This window comes from Engystomops pustulosus, chromosome 5, assembly GCF_040894005.1.
Source record: "Engystomops pustulosus chromosome 5, aEngPut4.maternal, whole genome shotgun sequence".
Taxonomy (NCBI): domain Eukaryota; kingdom Metazoa; phylum Chordata; class Amphibia; order Anura; family Leptodactylidae; genus Engystomops; species Engystomops pustulosus.
The window spans coordinates 131,869,385-131,891,453 of NC_092415.1; the positions used below are offsets into that span (position 1 = coordinate 131,869,385).

At 41.3% G+C, this 22,069-nt stretch overlaps 1 protein-coding gene across 1 annotated transcript in view; it reads right to left on the reverse strand.

The window, feature by feature from the left end:
• The window catches only part of SLC6A18 (solute carrier family 6 member 18), a 212,753-nt gene extending 193,963 nt beyond the window's left edge, over window positions 1-18,790 (reverse strand). Inside the window, exons 1-2 of the mRNA XM_072154773.1 lie at window positions 18,628-18,790; window positions 15,360-15,500 (exon numbers count right to left, since the gene is read on the reverse strand). Coding sequence (XP_072010874.1) covers window positions 15,360-15,500; window positions 18,628-18,778 — 292 coding nt within the window. The 5' untranslated portion in view covers window positions 18,779-18,790. The remainder of the gene's footprint in view (window positions 1-15,359; window positions 15,501-18,627) is intronic.
• Window positions 18,791-22,069: the final 3,279 nt, after the last annotated feature.

The following is a 22,069-nucleotide window of genomic DNA, read 5'->3' on the forward strand; positions in this document are numbered from 1 at the left end:
TAAAGAGCTGGTCCAATCTATGGTAGCTATTGTGGTCTGCAGAATGGAATGTGAAGTCTTTTACCCCAGGGTGAAGGATTCTATTTGCAAAGGAGATTGTTAAAAAGAGGAATCTGCCTTCTGGATCTGTTTTGGGGTCAAGAAGGGTGTGTTGGAATGTTTTATACAAGGCAATGGACACCCCCTCCTGCTTTACGTGTCGGGTTTGGGCCATGATGCCAAACTGAATTGTGTGAGGTGGGGCATTTTGGCACATGTATGGAGCTGAAGTGTGTTTCTTGAAAAAGAGCAATCATTACCCTTTTACGGTCACTTTTGTATAGGATTTGGCCCCTCTTGTTTGGAGCGTTGAGGCCTCTAGCTTTAAATGTGCAGACTGAGAAGGAGGACATGGTTATTAGCCAATTTCTTGGTCCTTTTTGAGAGGGTGTATGGGTAGGGGACAACAATAGGAAGGCAAGAAAGGGAAGAGGAAAGGTATCGGGGTCATACAAAGACTATAGACAACACAAGATGAAATAACCTGAAAAAGAAGAAAAACTGTGGCAGGTAGTAATCTCCTGCAAGGTTGCTTTTAGCTAATGTAAAAGGGATAAGCTAAGCCAACCACAGGGCCACAGTTCCCTAATGGGGCGAAGGAAGCTAATGACCAAGAAAGCCCCCGGCATGGCCCGCTCGTGGCAATGCGCCCAGGAGGGCGATCATGTATCCGCAGGACATGGTGGTTGCAAAATCCAGGTGAGAAAAAGTGGAGAGGCAAAATAGGCTTCTGTGAAAGGTATCTTCGTAGGCCTCTTGAACAAGTCTCTCATGAATAGGGGGAAATCGGGTCAAAGTTTAAAGTGGTGCAGGCTTCGGGTGTTTGGGCTCTCTTCTTGGTTTTGGTTCTACTGTTTTCCACTCGGGTCTCGGTGGCTGGATGGATAGAAAAGGAGCTTGGGCCAGTCAGGCAGAGAAATCATGGGTGCCCAAGAAGTTCGGGAGATCTCCCAAGGAGCGGAAAACGGTGGTCTTCCCTGCATTGTGGGCTGTTAATTGGAAGGGGTATCCCCAGCGGTATATGATATTCCTTTCTTGCAGTACGCTGAGAAGTGGTTTGAGTGCCTTGCGAAGCTGCAGTATACATCTGGCCAGGTCAGGAAAACTAGACAAGGTAAAGCGTCTCTGGCACCTGTTAGGATGGCTTCCTTGTCTTTAAAGAAGTGGATACGGCATATAATGTTGCAGGATCAATGTCCTTGGTGAGGCCTCTAATTCAAAGGTTACTGCGCCTGTGTCTGTTCTCAATGTCGCTGATGTGGGTTAAGATATCCAAGATCTGCGCAGATTACGCCAGAATGACTTTACAATGTCCCTCTAGGAAGGAAAGAGTATGGTCTTGCATCTCCTCCATTACAAACACCCGAGCGCCCACATGGTGAATTTCTTGTTTTATATCTTCCATGTGGGACACTTCTAGTTTAAGTAGCAAATTTTCCAAATTGCCCTTTGTAGGAATAGAGTGAAGGTGAGCTTGCCAATCCCAGTTTTGTTCAACACATGCTTGACTCAGGGAGTACAGCTTAAGAAGAGGGTGATGATCGGTGACCCCTGGTGGCAGGCCAGGGAGATGCAGAATGTGACGGTGTTGGGGGCTGAGGCTGAGGTGAGAGAATGGGAGGAATCCAGGTGAGGAGACATTAGGGGATCAGCTCTTGGAATTCCTGGACATATTGGTGTGGCAGGGACATCATGTGGGAAGGCAGAGATACCCTCTGCAGCTACTGACTTCTGGTCTGCTTGAGCCTGGGTAGCAGCATGGGATGGTAGAGTATGAGAGAGCTGGGAGCGGGTATAGCGGATCCTGCAGCCAGCGGAGCCCTCTGGGTGGCAGCAGGGGCAACTCCTGAGCCGTGCCCGGTTGTCAGATGCAGCGATGATGCTGCTGACAATGGCAGGACTGCCTCATGGGAGAGGGCAGCTGGTGCCATGTCAAGTGTCCAGCAGGGATCGCAGCGGTGCCATCTTGGATTCTGTCGTGAGATCTTCGGGCAGCGCGGAGTCCAGGAACTGCTCCATGGAGCTCTGTAGCTGCAACCGAGCTCCCTGCTGCCGGTTCTTTTGGGTCCCATGTCGAGAGACAGGTGCAAGGGAAAGTGTCCTGCGGGACAGTATAAACCGAGCGGGCGACAGAGCACAGTGGGAACACTTCCTTACTAGGCCAAAGCATGGCGTTTCGGTCAAAGTGACCTTCTTCAGATGCGGATTGTACTTGTAAAAAGTGCTCATCAGGAAGGAGGAGAGGAGCGGTGTCCGCCGCTCTGAACCTCGGCTGTACGCCAGCCACGTTCTGGTCTGAGACCACCGCTCCTCTCCTCCTACCTAATAAGCACTTTTTACAAGTACAATCCGCATCTGAAGAAGGTCATTTTGACCGCAACGTCATGCTATTCAGTGGATTTGTACAAAAATAAAAAGCAATTATTATTCAAATTTGATTGAGTGCCATCTTCCATTATCTATGCATGAACGGGGCTGGGTCCCTAGTTTGGCACCATCTACTACACAAGGAGTGCTGTGAAATTCCTGTTACTTACTAGGCCAAAGGCAAGCCAAGCCCCCCCCAGAACCCTTATTTTATATTGTTCTGCACGTGTTCCCTTAAATTGAGGGAGTGTAGGGGGTGTGATGTACAATTACATCCTTTCATGTATAACCATATAGCTCCTGTCTTGTATATTTTAGTTTCCCTTTTTAGTTATTACAGACTTGTATTAACCTCTTAACGACCTGCCCATTTTTTGTTTTTTTTATTTCCATTTTTTACTCCCCGCCTTCAAAAATCTTTAACTTTTTAAAAAATTTTACTCTTTGTATTTATTATTCCATGCCATGCACTGGGAAGCAGAAAAAAAATTCCAAATGCAATGAAAAGGGTGAAAAAATAAATTTGCGCTGTTTTCTTGTGGGCTTGGATTTTACAGCTTTTGCTGTGCGCCCCAAATGACATGTATACTTTAATCTGGGTCGGTGGATACCAAATTTGTATAGGTTTTATGATGTTTTCATAAATTTACAAAAATGTAAACCTTATATACAAACATTTTGGAAGGGTTTTGCCATCTTCTGGCACTAATAACTTTTTTTATACTTTGGTGTATGGAGCTGTGGGTGTCGTCATTTTTTTTGCTTTTGCGACTTTTGATGATGTTTTCAAGGCTACCATTTTTTGGTCTGTATGACCCTTTGATCACTTTTTAATTTAATTTTTAAATATTTTTCAACTATTTTCCGTTACAGGGTTAAACGTAGTGAAAAACTGTTATTATATTATCTTTAATATATTATATATATATATATAGATATATATCGGGCACTTTCAGACGTGGCGATACCTGATGTGTTTATAGCTCAGAGACACCCGGAAACACTAGGGAGAAGGGGGCACTGCAGGGGATGTAGCATTTAGGGATCACTGCTGGGGACATTGCATCCGGGGGAGCACTGTTGGGCACATTGCATTGGGGGTTTAATGCTGGGGTCATTGCATTGGGGGGAGAACTACTGCTGGGGACATTGCATTTTAGGGCTCGGCTGGGGAAATTTCTGTGAATACCCAGTAATCGGTGCTGGAATAAATTCTTTGAACGTGAGGGTCACGGGATAGACAGCCTAGCATGAAATCTGCCATATGCGCCAGAGTCCCAACTCCATTTCCTCCTCCTCTTCTTCTGCCCATATACGCTGAACAGTGAAGGACTGAGCAATGGTCCCCTCTTCTGTCTCGCCGACATTCTCCTCCGCTTCCTCCTCATCCTCCTCCACCTCCTCCGATACACGCTAAGAAACAGACCGGAGGATGCTCTGGTTATCAACAAGGGAATCTTCTTCCCCCGTTTCTTTTGACGAGCGCAAAGCTTCTGACTTCATGCTAACCAGAGAGTTTTTCAACAGGCCAAGCAGTGGGATAGTGAAGCTGATGATGGCGGCATCACCACTGACCATCTGTGTTGACTCCTCAAAGTTACTCAGCACCTGACAGATATCAGACATCCACGTCCACTCCTCATTGTAGACTTGAGGAAGCTGACTGACCTGACTAGCAGTTCTGGTGCAAGTTTACATCTGGCAGTCTACAATCACTCTGCGCTGCTGGTAAACTCTGGATAACATGGTTAATGTGGAATTCCATCTCGTGGGCACGTCACACAACAGTTGGTGAGCGGGCAGTTGGAGGCGGCGCTGCCCTGAGGCATAATAGACCTGATAGACCGTGACCGAGGTGGGCCCCGCAATCCTCGGCGTCGGCAGTATATGAGCGGCCCCAGGGTCAGACTCGGTCCCAGCCTCCACCAAGTTAACCCAATGTGCCATCAGCGATATATAGTGTCCCTGCCCGGCAGCACTCATCCAAGTGTGGTTTATGGTTAGGTGGACCTTTTCAGAAATGGTGTTGGTCATGGCATGGATTATGTTGTCTGACACGTGCTGGTGCAGGGCTGGGACCTCACATCAGAAAAAGTAGTGGCGGCTGGGGACCGAATACCAAGGGGCGGCTGCTGCCATGAGGTTGCGAAAGGCCTCAGTCTCTACCAGCCTATAGGGCAGCATCTCCAGGCTCAGTAATTTGGAGATGTGGACGTTGAGGGCTTGGGCCTGTGGGTGGAACAGTATTTCCTCTAGCGCTCCAGCGTCTGGGGTACAGACAGTTGAAGCCGGGGTCCTGGGCAGGGGGCTGACTAGCAAAGGCAGCAAATGACACAGGGGAAGGAGCAGTGGTGGGCCCGGCCAGAGGTGAACGGCCTTAGTTCCATTGAGTGGGGTGTTTAGCACTCATATTCCTGCGCATACTGGTGGTGGTTAAGCTAGGAGTGGTGGAACCCCTGCTGATCCTGGTGTTGCATAGGTTGCACATCGCAGTCCGTCGGTCATCCCCTGTTTCTTTAAAGAACCTCCAGACTTCAGAAAATCTAGCCCTCGCCATAGGAGCTTCACTACGGGAAACATTTGGCGCTGCTCTGGCCCTGCCTCTCCGTCTGGCCCCACCACTGCCTCTTCCAACCTGTTCTGGTATAGGACTCGCCTACGTCTCAGAAGCACTGTGTTCACCCGGCCTATCAACCCAGCTTGGGTCTGTCACCTCATCATCCTTCGATCCCTCAGTCTACTGCCTCCTCGAACTTCCTGCCCTGACAACAACTTCACCACTGTCTGACAATCGTGTCTCCTCATCGTCTGACACCTCTGTACACACTTCTTCCACTACGTCATCACTCACAGACTGCGATCGTTGGAAAACCTGGGCATCGGGAATGAGCTCAGCAGCAACCTGAGAAGTGGTTTGTGACTCTGGGAAGGGTCGAGAAAACAGTTCCTCAGAGTATGCCGGATCAAATTCCAAATTTTGCTGGGAGGGGGCAGACTGGGGGGAAGGAGGTTGAGGTGATGGAGCTGGAGGAATGCTCACTTGGGTAACATGGGTGGACTGCGTGGAAGACTGACTGGTGGACAAATGGCTTGAAGCATTGTCCGCAATCCACGACATCACCTGCTCGCACTGTTGTGGCCTTGACAGTGCTCTACCACGAGTCCCAGTAAGTCGAGACATGCAGCTAGGGAGTGTAGCTCTGCGGCGTTCCCCTGCTCCCTCCTCAGCAGGTATTGTCTCACCCCGCCCAGGTCCTTGGCTTCTGACCCCTGCAGTAATTGGATGCTCACGCCCATGCCCTCGTCCTCTACCCTTAACATTTTCCAAACTAAAGTCTATTTTATAGACAAAAGAGAAATGTAAACCAACACTGACAGCACACAAAAAGATTTTGTGCTGTGACCTTCACTTTAACTTTTGAAAAACGCTAATGTAGCCCTAACAAGGGCTGTTGTGTTCTTGTAGAATCACTCCTGAGAATCACTCCTGCCTAACACTAATCTAATAGAACACCCTAACACTATCCCTGACCAGCAGCAGCTCTATCCCTAACGGCATCCAGACAGAGAATGATCCGAGCAGCGCAGGCAGGGGCTAGTATATTCCAGGGTCACCTGATCAGGCCAACCAACCACTGCTATCGACATGTAAGTGTACCACGTGATGCTGGGTGTACTGCAGAGTCTCATGGCTTGTGATTGGCTGTGTTTCTGGCCGCCAAAAATCAGAATGCTAGGAAATGCAGTTTTTTTGAGCTGGACAAGTATGAGTACGAGTATGCTCGCTCACCTCTATTAGTAACCCTTGTCTGGTTTATGTTGACATAACTTTTTTAATGTTATTTTATGTTATTAGGTTGTTAGGAAGCTTACAAATCAATCAGCAATTTTCAAGATTTTTAAAATTCAATGTAAGATTCAATTATTTTAGAGGCCTCTTAATAGGGGTTTGAAAACGTCTATTCATTAGAAACTCCCCATAGGAGAGCCACATTTTTTAAATTGCACCCTCAAACTATTCAAAACAGCCCTTGTTAAACTTGTTAACCACTTAAGCATCGGACATAAAATAAAACAAATTGGAGGTTCTATACAGAATTTTAAAATTTTGACAAAATATTTATTTAGCCCTAAAATTTATATGTTCATGCATGATAAAAAATGCATCTCAGATTTTGTTGTGCATTTCTCTCATATATGGAAATACCCCACATGTATCAGAGATCAGAAGGAAAGGAACACCATCATGCTTTTTGCTGAGTCTATAACATACCAGAACACCCCTAAAAAGTGACCCCATTTGAAAAGAAAACCACTCAATGAGTATAGCAACTATTTTGGGGTGGCTATAGCCCATTGACATTACATTTTATTAACTTTTTTGGAAGGAATGCAAAAATGTATTCTAATACTGATTTTTTTTTACTTTTATTTTTGTTTAATACATCATATTGCATAGCTATAATGTTATTTATGTTCTATGGTTCAGTACGAGTAATGCGATATCCCATTCATATAGCTTTTTTTAAAGACACTTTTGGAGAGAAAAATCACTCGCTTTTGCATTGCCATCTTCTAAGTGGCGTAACATTTATATTTTCTTGTTGATTGAGTTGTATTAGGGCTCTTTTTATTGGAATCATTTTAGTGTAAATGTGACATATTTTTTAATTTATTTTTATTGCTTTTTTGTTTGGTTGGATAAGCAAAATCCTAATTTTTGACATGTGTTTTCATTTTTTTTTGCGCAAAATGTGTCAGAAATTAAATGGCAAAAGAAGCTTTGGCATTACTGGTTGAGCAACTCTAGATATAGGCGTTGTACCATTATGGGTGTGTTCACACGTTCAGTTTTTCAGATGCAGTTTTTTATGTCCAAACCAGGAGTGGAGGGAAAAAAAGAAGAGGATGGACACTTCTCAATGATCTGTTTTCACTCATTATGATCCACACCTGCATTTGGCTTTGAAAATTGCATCTGAAAAACTGAATGTGTGAAAGCACCATCTGGCTAGTTGAAAGACAGCTTTAAAGATCTGATGGCACTGGCTGTCCCACAGCATGAATACTTGAGACTGCACACACATCCAAATTTATGCAAAGTAGAGAGATTGAGTGGAACTCATGAATGACATCCAGTATCCTTTATTCAGAGTGTGCCAGTGCAAGAGGATGCAAGCCAAAAGCAAGGCAATGAGCGGTTTTGCACTATATATGACTAGACAATGGGGCAGATTTTATCAAGCTGTCTGAAAGTCAGAATATTTCTAGTTGCCCATGGCAACCAATCACAGCTCAGCTTTCATTTTACCAATGCTCATGAACTTTTTAAAGGGGAGCTGTGATTGGTTGCCATAGGCAACTAGAAATATTCTGACTTTCAGACAGCTTGATAAATCTGCCCCAGTGTCTAGAAAAAAATGTATCAGTACTTGGTCCAATGAATTTAAATAATTTATGATGAAAATAAGTCTGTTTGTGCTGTGGTACTAAATTTGTGTAAAAATTTACTGTGTTCACCATCGTGTGGACATCGTGTGGCCCAGGATTAGAGCAGGAGCATAATAATAATAATAATAATCTTTATTTATATAGCGCCATCAAATTCCGTAGCGCTTTACAAATCATAGGGGACATTTACAACTATATTACATTACAAAGAACAAATAGACATATGGAACAATAGGCATATAATCTTTACTTTGATGACAGCCAACAACCCAAAGTCGAGAGGTAGTTAACTAATGCTGGAGAAGAAAGGGGGGTTATCTGCTGTTCCCTCTTCTTAGAAAGCTGTGTCTTCTTCTGGCATAAAATGAATGAAATTAATGTGCCTGTAATTTGTTCCTGCTTGTGCATGTGGATGAAGACCATACAACTACACTCCAGGTTGCCAGCACGTGCAAAATCTTTAGAAATAGTTTGGTTTCTTCCCTGAATTCAACACTCTCACTTAGCCAAACCTGTTTCGTACACTATGCTGATGAGATGCAAAAACTTTGAAACACAGCTGTCCATATTTGGGAGTCGAATCCTTTGGAAAAGAAATACATATTTGACTATTATATTATGCATTAATGGAGCTACCTTTAAATGTAGCATGGAGGAAAAGTTTTTCTAATCCCAAACTGGAAAACATATTTGCATTTTCCTTCTCAGATGCAGTTCAGTAAGGTCTGTAGAAGTAAAGAAACGTAAAGTGTTTCACTTCTGCCGTAAGAAGCAATGGCTCTTTCATACATAAGACATAAATCAAGTACTGTTAATGTGGGGTCTATAATAATCACTTATGTCAGAGTGCAACAACTGCCACCAGGGCTGACAGGCCATGTGTGTAGATGTATGCAAATGGAAGGCAGTTGTAGGCAAGGAGTAGAGTGGCTGGCTTAAATGCAGCTTAAAGTATGAAAATCCCTACCTTTAGTGAGGTAATAAAAGTCCTTTAGAGCAAGGATTCATGACTAAATTTAGCTGGTTAGTTTCCTGGTTGACTGGAGAGGGATTGTCTTGCTTTCCCATGCCACCTATAAACTTTGTTCCCATTTAAGGCTGGAGTTCCCTTGGTTTGAAGAGTAATCCTTGCGATAGCTGTCCTTTGGTATCATCTACTGCTCAAATGTAGTGTTGACAATTGCAATATATCATGCCTATTACTGAAGGGTTAGGATGTGATGTTTATGTTATGTTGCAACATTTGTTATCTTTGTTTCATAATCCCAGGCTGTGATTGGTTGGTGTCAGGTAAATCGTCAGAACAGGCGATCTATAAATTCTCTTTCTGTCTGTAATTTTATGTTGTTTTTCTTTTATATGTGCACATAGATTGCTGCCCAAGCACCAGAGTCACATGGCTCCTATTTCCAGCCTACTGACTATGTGGATCTCAGGATCTTCCTGAGTGTTGTCCCCCCAAATTTCAGCGCTGGACTCCGAGGTAATATTCAAGTTCTTTTATTTTAACATAAGTTTTCTTAAAAATACAGTGGAAACACAGCAGAGTAATAAATATGTCCTCGATCAAGTAACCTCCAATAATCAATAAATGCGGCATATATAGGGGACAATAATAGAGGATTAAAGTGCTAAAATGTAACTTTTATTTAGAAAAACCATAAAAGTCTAACACTCCGTTGCAAAAGTCAATATATGTGTACACAAAAAGAGAACCAAAAAGTCAATGGATTGGTCACTTAGCGTAAATGTATGTCTACAGTAACAAAAAGAGCATAGAATGAATGGTCATCTCCTACCATTATTCAGGCATCTCCAGCTCAATAGGGTGGGTTACAGGGGCACCCGGAACTATCCTGTCCCTAAGAGATCCCCTTTGACTCCCGCCCTCACAAGGGCAGTCACAAAACTGTCGCATGCCCCCTGTCAGCGCCACCTTCCCTGACGCGTTTCGTCACCTGACTCTTCAGAGGGATAAATGCCGATAACCACCATCCTTTGACCTGGATTGGCGTTCATAGGGCATATAATGGCATGCAGTGGTTATGAAGCCTGTTGTATACAATGCTTCCGAGGTAACTGCACATCTCCTGTCCTGATGGTGGACTCAGAGATTCGATGTGCAGGCTGGCAAGTGTTAGCCTTCAGTTGCTTTATATACAATGTCATAGGACACCGCTATTTAATATCCCCTGTGGTATACGTCTGTATAATCAGCATAACAAATCAGCATAAAGCCACTGTCTGACGTGACCTACGTTTTTTTTTTTCCTCATAACCTTATAAAAATTTTATTTTCCAGTTCATTATAATACACAAATATGATAAAATTTAAAAACATAGTTGCATATATCACTTATATTCAAGCGGCTTGCTTCCATAATGGATATTATAATGGACATACAATCCTAAGCTTGAGGGGACACTTAAGAGTTGGTTTCCATGGAAACAACTAATAAGATGGCCCTTACTTGGTGTAAAAAACTACAAATACGGAAGTCGGTTTATGCCAAGTCTTCAGGGCTTCAAATCTGTTAGAGTTGGTCACTGGAGTGTGATCTATAGGACTAATATTAAGCATGTTATTTCCTTGGTGATTTTGTATAAAGTGTCTTGCTAAGCTATGTTTGTGATTTTTCTGTGTAGTATTAAATCAATGCTTTTTTCAGTCTATAGTTTAATTGTTGGCTCGTTCTCCCTACATACCGCTTTCCACATTTTCATTCCATTAGGTATATGACATATTCCGACTGGCAGGTCATTTTTTTTAATTCCTCCCCACTGGAATTTGACTTGAAAGAGATGGACATATGTTTAATGGTATTACAGCACAGACATTGTTTCTTGTAACATTTGTAACTCCCCTTTTCCTGAGGGAATTTTGATCATTAAATTATTTTGTTTTGCTTTAGTCTACTGGGAGCTAGTTTCCTTCAAAGTTCTTGCTCTTCTGTAAGTAAATTTAGGTCTTTCGGGTAATTTCTTACTTTGGAAAGGATCGCATAGCAATATATGCCAGTGGTTTTTAAAATCTGATTCTACTCTTTTGTGTATGTTGTTATAAATCTGATTTTCGGGGATTCCTGAGCGGTTTCCTTATTTTCTCCTCCTAGACACAGCTGTTGGGTTAGTTCTCTTGCCCTTTTGTTAGCATTTTCTACTAAACCTGTGAGGTATCCTTTCTCTTTGAATCTCTTTTCCATGACTCGAGATTGTGTTTTATATGTATTAGAAGATGTACGATATTTTCGGATCCTACGAAACTGACTGTAAGGCTACATTCACATGATGTATGCCCGCCGTAGCATAGTACGGCAGGCATACATCGGCGCTGCGGAGAGGAGCAGGGGATGAGCGCTGCTCACCCCTGCCCCTCTCCATAGGAAGATACATTGCACGGCGCGTTATCACGGGAAAAGATAGGACATGTCCTATCTTTACCCGGGCTACGGAGCGGTACGGTGCCGCACATGTGCTGCACCGTACCGCTCCCATACAGGGCCATGAGCCCATAAAAGTGTATGGGGGACGTATATCGGTCGTATATACGTCGGCCGTATATGCGTCCCCCATACATGTCTGTGAATGTAGCCTTAGGGTGACTGTTTTGTGATGATTGATAGTGAAGTTTAGATAACTGTTTGTATCTAATGATTTAAAATATGTTTCTGTTGTTATTTTGTATTTTTGTGACCTATGATTAGGTCCAAAAATGTGATTTCATTTTTCTGTGCATTAATAGTAAATTGTATACCCCAAGTATTTGTATTAATTTTATTTAAAAATTTGTTTTGGGATTCCTTGCTACCTCCCCATGTAAAAAAATAGGTCATCTATGTACCTTTGATATGTTATTAGTGCTCCTTTATGGATTTCATGGGGGTGATATGTGCTTTTTTAAACATGCCCATGAACAGATTCGCATATATGCTGGGGCAACCTTTGTGCCCTAGCCGTCCCCCTGTTTTTGATGGTAAATATTATTGGCGACTGTAAAATAATTGTTGCATAGTATAAATTCTAAACACTCTAAAAGAAAGGAATTCTTTAGAATAGCTTGTTTTTATCATCCATTATGCAGGCTACTCCTAAGGAATGTTCGATATTGCTATAAAGCGATGTAACATCCATTGTTACCAGCCAACAGTGATCTTCCCATTTTTTGTTCTGTAATAATGAAATGACGTGTCCAGATTCACGAGTGTAGCTTGGAAGTGCTAACATGTAGGGTTGGAGAAAAATGTCCAAGTAGTGGGACAAATTGCTTTTGAGGCAGTTATATTTCACACTATCGGGCATCCAGGGGGTTTGGTTGGGTTTTTGTGAATTTTTGGTAAGTGATAGAAATATGGTTTTGCTGGTTGTACAATATTGAGATATCCTTTGTCTTTCTTTGTGAGGAAGTTGTTGCAGTATCCTATTAAGATAAGTTGCTAAGTATTTTGTAATGTTGGGAAATGGATCTTTATATATGTGTTCATAATAGTTTGTATCAGACAATATATTGTATGCCTCTCTCGTACGTACTCCACAAAATCTTGTACTACTGTTCCTCCACCCTTATCGGCTGCTCTTATTACTATGTTTTTATTGTTTGATAAATTAATTAGTGTTTTCTGTTCTTACTGAGTTAAATTTCTTTTCTTTCTGGTGGTTTTATTACCAGTTGGTCCTTCTTTTTTTTTTGTTGTTGTTAGTTCTTGTAATTCTTTTGTTACTAATTCATGGAAAGTTTGTATATAATGACCCCGATTTTGCAACATTCGGTTCTTCTTTAGTTTGGTTCTTTTTAGTTTTGAAGTAATGTGATATGGTGATTTTGCTGGTGAATCTGTGCAAATCTAGAAATAACTCAAACGGTTCTAGCTTATGATCTGGGCAGAAGGATAAGCCTTTTTCAAGTAGATTTAGTTAATAGGGGTTTAGTTTATACAATAATATTTAGTTTTTTGTTGTTTTACCTTGTTATCATTTTTGTTGAGGTTGGTTAATACATTTTTCTCTTCTGCTTTATTTTTCCTTTTTCTCAATTTTTTTTGTGTTATGGAAAAGAACATGGTTATTGGCGTTAATGGTGTTGTCATATTTATTGATTGTTGTGTTGAACATAAAAAATCATCATTTACTTAGTTTTTTTGTATCGCTTCTGTGGGAGGTTTTAGTAGTACTAGAAATGGGACTAAACAATTTTTCGTGTTATCTGTATTATTAATTGTTGAAAAGTTTGTCAAACCCACGTCCTGTGTTCCCTGGAGGTCTTGTAGGGTGAATGCTTATATTTCACAAATTAAAGGTTAATAAATAAATAAAATAAAAGTCCCATAATCTCCCCAGTAACACATAAAATGCAAATAAAGTAAATAAAACACAAAAACACGTACATATTTGGTATGAACCCGCTCGGTGAACTACGTAAAAAAAAAAATCCCAAAAAACTTCCCATAATATACAATTTTCCATCAAACAACATCACAAAAAATGTTCTAAAAAGTGATCAAAAAAAGTTACGTTCCCTAATATGATACGACTGAAAAGAACAACTGTTTTTCGCAAAAAATAAGCCCTCAACCAGATCTGACAACAGAAAAATACAGAAGTTATGGCCCTGAAAAGTTGTCAATAGTAAAAACAATGCGATTTTCTCCAATATTGGTTTTGCTCAGGAAAATTGAGCAAAAATAAGAAAAACTAATATAAATGAGGTAACACCGCAATCGTAGTGAACCAGAGAATAAAGATAAAATATTATTTTTACGTTACGGTGAGCGGGGGAAAAAAAATGCTAACAATTCAAAATAAAAATTGATGATTTTCTTTGTGTCACCCTTGAAATAGTTAATAAAATCTCATGAATAAGCTTTAGACTCCCAAAATAAATTATCTATACATTGTACATAATGAGCCCTCATATGTTCGCATTACCAAAAAAAAAAAAAAATTATAGGTCGTACAATATGACAATACAAATCTGCTGTGAATGGCACCTCCATTCATTCTATACTCGGCCGTGCGCCCGTACACCCGTACAGCAGTTTACCACCACATATGGGGTATCAGTAAACGTGGGAGGAATTGGGCATCAAGCGTTGCAGTGCGTTTCATCATTTAATTTATTCTGAAAATGTCAGTTTTGGCCTAAATGAATGTATTTTCCAAAAAAATTCTATAGTTTCTAAATCGCAGGTCCATATTTACACTTAAAGGGTTAATAGACTTAATAGAAGTTGTTTTACATATGTTGAGGGGTGAACTTTCTATAGTGGGGTAATTTATGGGGTTTTACTATTATTTAGGCCTTTCAAAGTCACTTGAAAGCTGAGTTGTCCCTCAAAATGTGAGTTTTGGCAATTTTCATGAAAATAAGAAAAATCGCACCTAAAGTTCTGCACCTCATAACATCCTAGAAAAATGACTGGAAGCAGAAAATATCATCCCAACATAAAGCAGATATTCTGTAAATGTTAATTATCAAACTTTTTGGGTAGTTTTACATCTTGTCTGGAAACCAGAACATTTCAAACTTGGAAAATGAAGAATTTTTACAAACTTTTGCCAAATTTTCACTTTTTTTCAGAACGAAACGCAAAACTTATCACTTAAATTTTATAACTAACATGAAGTACAATGTGTCACGAGAAAACATTCTCAAAATAACCCGGATATGTTAAAGCGTTCCGAAGTTATAACCAATTATCGTGAGACATGTCAGATTTGAAAAATCGAGTCTGGTCATTGAGCTGAAAACTAGTGTCGGTGATAAGGGGTTAATAGGAATAAATAGAAATCCCCAAATCACCACCATTACATTTATCATCATATAAAGTACAAAAAACATAGGCCCAGATTTATCAATAGTGCGGCAAACGGTACGAAGCTGCACCTTTAACATATAACGGCCTGACAGACAGGTTACGCTACAAACTTTATATGCTTCCAATGTACTCCAGATGTACATGAGGTTAATCCTGCAATCTGTGTAGTTTTTTAGGAAGTTACCTTTAAGAACATTTCCTTAGCCCTCAACATAATATATTAATTCCTTAGTAACCTTGCCATTTACTGTCTATATTTGGTATTACATCTGCCTGGGAAGGAAATGTTTACATTGTGACCAATAAGAATTTTGTGTTGCATCATGTATAAAGTAGTCGCAAAACATTTGTGTTGGACACTTCTTAAATACGTGTGCAAGCCGTTTGCAATAGAAAGAACATGCAAAGTCTGACAGAAAATTGGCGCAGGGGCTTTATAAATCTGGACCAATATGTTGAGGAATTCCAGAGTTATAATTACTTACAGTGACGCTTGAAGGACTCTTTCCAAAAGTTGAAAAATGGCTTTGGCAACAAGGGGTTAAGCGCCACAGCAGACTGCATTGTAAGGGGCAATTCATAGCATGATCTTCCACAATTGTCATGTGGAAAGTAAACATTACAAAATGTGGATGGGAAAAAAAAACTATATTGCAATAACAGAAAAATGATACATTAAAAAGTGCCTACCAACTCCTCCAAAATATGGTGAAATTGCATTCCAAACTCCTATGCTTCCTCTTCTTAAGCGTTGCCCAATTGCAAGCTCTAGATGAAATAATGGTATTCCTTCAAAAATAAGTGCTATTCCATATGGTATTAGAAATGCACCTAAGGATAAAGATATTTTTATTAGGCTTTGGGAAATATATTTTGAAATAATTAAGACAAATAAGGATAATTCATTGTACAACTTCTTTTGTGTATGAAATCCGTTTTACAGTATAGTGGAACTAGATTTAATCGGCACATTTTAGCTGCCACTAAGGCTAATTTGTTTTCATCTGTTAGACAGTCATCCGTTATTCCTCTGTTTTTTGAACGGCAAAAATGACGAGGCAGGAAGTATTCTTTTCTGTTTAAATATAATTCCATTTTTATCGGATGATGACTAAGTGACCATAATGGATGACATTTAATTAGGATGGATAGAAAGTGCCAGTGTTTACATTTTACTTTTAGATGAAGAAATAGAAGGGAAATAAAGAGAGATATAGATAATATATACCATGTATACTTGAGTATATGAAGAGGCACCTAATTTTAACACAAAAAAAAACTTGAAAAAACCTATTGACTCAAGTACAAGCCTAGGGTGGGAAATACATTGGTCACAGCCTTAAGTCAGTATATAGCGAGCCATCCCCCTGTCCCCCAGTATATAGGTAGCCAGTCCCCTCCTCCCCCGTATATACAGCTAGCCAGTCCACCCCCCAGTATATAGCCAGCCCATGCCCCCTAGTATATAGTCAGCCAGCCCATGCCCCCTAGTATATAGTCAGCCAGCCCATGCCCCCTAGTATATAGTCAGCCAGCCCATTCCCCCTAGTATATAGTCAGCCAGCCCATTCCCCCTAGTATATATTCAGCCAGCCCATTGTCCCTAGTATATAGTCAGCCAGCCCATTGTCCCTAGTATATAGTCAGCCAGCCCATTCCCCCTAGTATATAGTCAGCCAGCCCATTCCCCCTAGTATATAGTCAGCCAGTCCATTCCCCCTAGTATATAGTCAGCCAGCCCATTCCCCCTAGTATATAGTCAGCCAGCCCATTCCCCCTAGTATATAGTCAGCCAGCCCCTGCCCCCCCTAGTATATAGTCAGCCAGCCCCTGCCCCCCCTAGTATATAGTCAGCCAGCCCCTGCCCCCCCTAGTATATAGTCAGCCAGCCCCTGCCCCCCCACCCTGGTATATAGGCTGCCAGTTCTTGCCCCCCATATATATAGCCTGCCAGTCACTGCCCCCCATATATATAGCCTGCCAGTCACTGCCCCCCCCCCCGTATAAAGCTTTCTAGCCCATGACCTACCTTATATAGCCTGCCAGCCCCTGTCCCGGGTATGCCAAGCCTATAAAAAAAATAGCACTGAAATCACCTTTCCGATGCCCCCTGCAGTTCCTGCGGGGACATGCGGGGGGCATCGGAAAGGTGAGTAAAGTGGAATATATTTTTATAGACTCAAGTATAAGCACATTTTTTTGTGCTGAAAAACTTGCCTTAAACTCGAGTATATTAGGTAGATAGAATAATAGATGATGCATAGATTATAGAAAAATGAATAGAGAAAAAGATAGGTAGGCAGATTAAAATGAGAGATCAATAGGTACAAAGGTACACAGAAGTGAGAGATTGATAGGTAAATAGGTAGATCAATAGAAAATTCGAGATTGATAGGTGGGTAGAAATGAGACATCTATAGATGACATGTATGAAGGATAGATAAATTTGAGGGATGTTCAGTTGTAACATTACCATTTATTTACCATCCGTTATCCTTTTGTATATGATGTAAATAAATGGAAATCCTGACAGTAGTGTGAAATTAGTCTAATTTTGTTGCTGCCAATTTTGCCCTTTGTCCCCCTAGACTCAGAGTGTACATGGTTGTATTATGTATTGATGTACAAACAGTCAATTTCTCATAAATTGTGATAAAATCTACAAGAATATATTTATTGTAGGATGCATTCAAATGGCATTCTCACAAACCAACATCTTTCTAGGCAACAATCTGCAACATTATTATAGTACCCTATAGAACAGGAGGAAGCAAGGCTTAAAACAGTTGCCTCCATTTGATTTTATCAGAGGCTGTCTTCAATTTAAACAAGCCAGGAAAGTATTTTATAATAAAACTAGGTTTAAATAATATGCACCAGTGCAAATCATGCATTATGGGGCACATTTACTTATCCGTCCCTGCGTGATACCTGAGGTGCGTTCCCCGACGAGAATGCACAGCTGCCGCAATTCACTACCAGCGTGCGCCCCATACCCTGCATCTGAAACTACCCGCTCAGGTCCTCCGGAGTTCACCTTCTTCTTCCTGGTGCATGTAAGTGCTTGGCTTGCGACAAATGTTAAGTCCCGCACTTAGTTTAAATCAGTCGGATCATCCGACGGCCCACCCCCCGATTTATGTTCAATGAAAGCCAGCGCCGATGTGCCAAAATTCGATTGCGTGCGTCACAATGCCCAGTTAAATGTGGGGCAAATCGGAAATCGTCGGAATATTCGACGATAGTGCAGTCCGCGGACCCTTAGTAAATGAGCCCCTATGTGTCTTGTTGGAGTTGTATACATTACGACAAACTGAAAAAGTAGACTATTGGCGATCATTAATTATATCATCGCTATTGACCCATTTTAATTACTACATGGTAGAACAAGATTACCGTGATGGCTTTTGTGATGCAATTATGGCAAGTCGCATACAAATTTTACATTTTTGCAAAAGATATATGGGCGGTCCCCTACTTACAGACGACCCCTAGTTATAAACTGACCTCTGGTAATTGGTAACTGACTTTACTTTTATCCTAGGCTACAATAAGCAGGTATCGGTAATGAAGCTTTATTGTTAATCCTGGTTCTCATGACAAACCAACATTTTTTAAATCCAATTGTCACAGAGACCAAAAATAATTTGTCTGGGGTTACAATTATAAAGTATACGGTTCCGACTTGCATACAAATTCAACTGAAGAACAAACCTACGGAACCTATCCTGTACATAACTTGGGGACTGCCTGTATTTTATAGCTTTTTTTGATCATTTTATTAAGCAACTCATCCACCATGGAAATATGCACACAGGCCTTTTAAGTTCCAGCAGCTTCATCCTTCATCAATACACTGGCAAACACAATTTTAAGGTCCTTAATTAAAGGACAAATTCTTGTGAATGGTATTAGAATATAACATGAATAGCTACGTATGAAAAAAAAGCCTACTTACCCCCTCCATAGGTTTGACATAAATAAGGAAATCTCCATACATTTCCTAAACCAACGGCAAATCCAATGCATGTCAATAAGTATTGAACTTTATTGTCCCATTTTGGTCTCTCCTGGCAATTTGAGACGTTTGAAAGTTCCTTACTAGGCATGTTATGTGTAAGGCAATATTTTTCTTGTGTGTGGCAGGCTTGTGAAAATGTGCTTTTATCACTTAGACCATCATTAATATGTACCCACTGTGAGTAAGCAACTAGTCTTAAAATAACAACTGGCTAACAAAGAGTAAAGAATTTATTTCCTGAATGACATTGAGTTTTTTTTTTCTTTTTACCATTAGCTGAGAGAAAGATGGATAGGCAAGTTAATTTGTAACTAACATTAAAAGATTTTTATTGTTTTGACTAAACATAGTATAAAAAATGTTAAATACAGGCGGTCCCCTACTTAAGAACACTCGACTTACATACGACCCCTAGTTACAAACGGACCTCTGGATATTGGTAATTTATTGTACTTTAGTCCTAGGCTACAATAAACAGCTATAACAGTTATCAAAGGTGTCTGTAATGAAGCTTTAGTGTTAATCCTGATTCTTATGACAACCCAACATTTTTAAAATCCAATTGTCACAGAGGCCAAAAAAGTTCTGTCTGGGATTACAATGATAAAATATACAATTCCGACTTACATACAAACTCAACTTAAGAACAAACCTACAGACCCTATCTTGTATGTAACCCGGGGACTGCCTGTACTCTGCTTTTGTTGTAGGATTTTAAAGCAAACATATAGGCCCCGATTTATGATCATCGTTGCGCCAGTTTTCAGGCTTACTTTGCACATAAGTACATGTGCAAACTGCTTGTGTGACTGGGCAGGAAATAATCTGTGAGCCAAAAAATAAGGTGGTTGCGCCACACTGTATTTCACAGTTTACAGCAGCTAAAAGTAGGTCTAAAAGTAGAACTCAACAACCTTTAAGTATAATCAATGATTTACAATGGCAACCAGGAGATCGACTGATGTCGATAGACGTGGAAAGCCTATATACCAGGATACCCCACGATATAGGGATAAAGGCCATACGAAGCATACTGATTAGAGCAAATAAAAATGAGGGTTACGTTGAATTTATCTGTGAAGCATTAAAATTCATACTTTCCCATAATGCCTTTCAACATAATGGAGTCTGGTACAGCCAGAGAGAGGGGACCGCTATGGGGACCCCAGTCTCCTCTACCTACGCGAACCTCTATTTGGCCGTATTCGAAGACAAATACATACTTTCAGAGAATAACCCTTATCTAGCTAACATCCGCACATACAGGCGCTATGTGGATAACGTCTTCATAGTCTGGACAGGATCTGACCAACTCTTCCAAGAAATGGTAGAATATTTGAATGTCCACAACACAATGAATATGTGTTTCACTCAAAATATCGGAGGCCAACGTCTAGAGTTCCTGGACGTACTAGTAGAGGTCAAACAATCCAGTCTAGAAACAAAATTCTTCCGTAAAAACACAGCAAAAAACGCACTAATTCATTACCGAAGCTACCACCCGCACTATGTTAAAAAAGCCCTACCGTACGGCCAATTCGTGAGAGTCTCGCGTATAAATAATACAGAGGAAGGCTTAACAGTCCAATCACAAGAATTAAAAAAGAGATTGTCCTCTAGAGGATATCCAGACATACTAATAAAGGAAGCTTTCCAAAGGGTGAAAAAGAACAGGGCCCTAAGACACACAGTCAAACCAACATGAATAAAAAACAAAACGCAGAAGGAAGAAAGATTTGTATTCTCATTTTCCTACACTCCTCAAGCGGAAATAATTAAAAAAGCAATAAAATCCAAGTGGCACATTATAGAAAATCATAGAGAGCTAAACGACATAGCAGCCAGAGGCCCCCTGGTCACATTCCGCAGAGGTAGAACTATCAAGTCAGAACTAGTCACCAGCGGCCTAGACCCGAAGGCCGATAATTGGTTGGAGAAGAGTGCCCCAAAAGGCAACTACCCATGTGGGAATTGTGGCTATTGCTCACATTTTGTTAAAACCAAGAAGGTTCAGTGTGGAGGACAGGGGATTAAAGTTAGGCAACTCATTACCTGTAGGACAGATTTTGTGGTCGATATGATTTCATGCACATGCGAAAGATTTTATATTGGGAAGACCATAAGGAAGATGAATACCCGATTTAGCGAGCACCTCAGGTCAATAAGGACAGGTAACGGGGCTCCGAGACTAATAGAACACGTCAGGACGCACCACAATTCAGACCCACGATCACTTAAAATCACGGGTATTGAACGCGTCCCCATCATGAAAAAAGGAGGGGACAGGCAGCGTACACTTCTGCAAAAAGAGGGCAGATGGATCTTAAGGACAGGAGCCCTGGGACCCGCAGGTCTTAATGATATGCTAGACATGAGTGTCTTCCTGTAAGTCGTCTGGAAATAAGGCCAGACAAATGACGGACTAGGCATTCCATCCTACTATACAAGAAATATATCCTCTTATTTTGTCAACTTGTATCACACTGTACATAGGATACTTTTGGGAAGGAATACCGCAGAGGCACATAATACCTTTAATGCAGTATTTCCCTTTCCCATAAGAATGTTGCACCATAATACGTACCAGTATTTTTAACAGTTCACACGCCCTTGGCTACACAAACATAATACGCCCCCCCTCCCCCCATTAACCAGCAGAAAGCTAATCATAAAGATGCACTTTAAAGCAACACTAGAACTAGACTCAACGCAAGAATTCCATTATATGGTTTCCAAGGGAACCAGCTACGGCGACCGCCGTTTCCGCACACACAGTGTCCAGTACATCGTGAGACTAGGGTAAAACCTCCCCGGCAGCAGCCCATAGGGGGCGTGGCCTTGGACACGGCCCGTCCCACAGTTGGCGTGACGCGGCAGTCCACACTGTGTGCCGTCGCCATCTTGGGGATGGCACCGCGTTCCGACACGCACCCCCAGGACGCAAGCCATTAGGGATGGCCCCTACAACACACGATGCTGCACACACCAGGCCAGCCTCGCTGCCATACAAGGGTTTATTTATATGGAATGTCAGGGTGTGTCTAGATGTTGTTATCTTGTTACTATGTTACTGCTGTGTTCAATGACAGTGCTAGTGCACCAATAGGAACGCGGCCCAATGGGAAGGGGAGGAGCAGAACAGTTCAAATAGCCATTGTGTTTTAAGTGTCTCAGCAAACAGGTCAGATGAAGCGCAGGGAGCGCGAAACAGCTGTCATGTGTTTGATTGTCTTGTGAGTCTACCCACGTCCTCCCTCACCCCCTCACCTCCATCAATTACATTTATGAAATGTTTTTGTAATTATGCATCAATAAAACAGCATTGAAAAGAAGATTGGTGAGTGCGATTCCACTGTTTTTCTATATTTCCTTATTAATA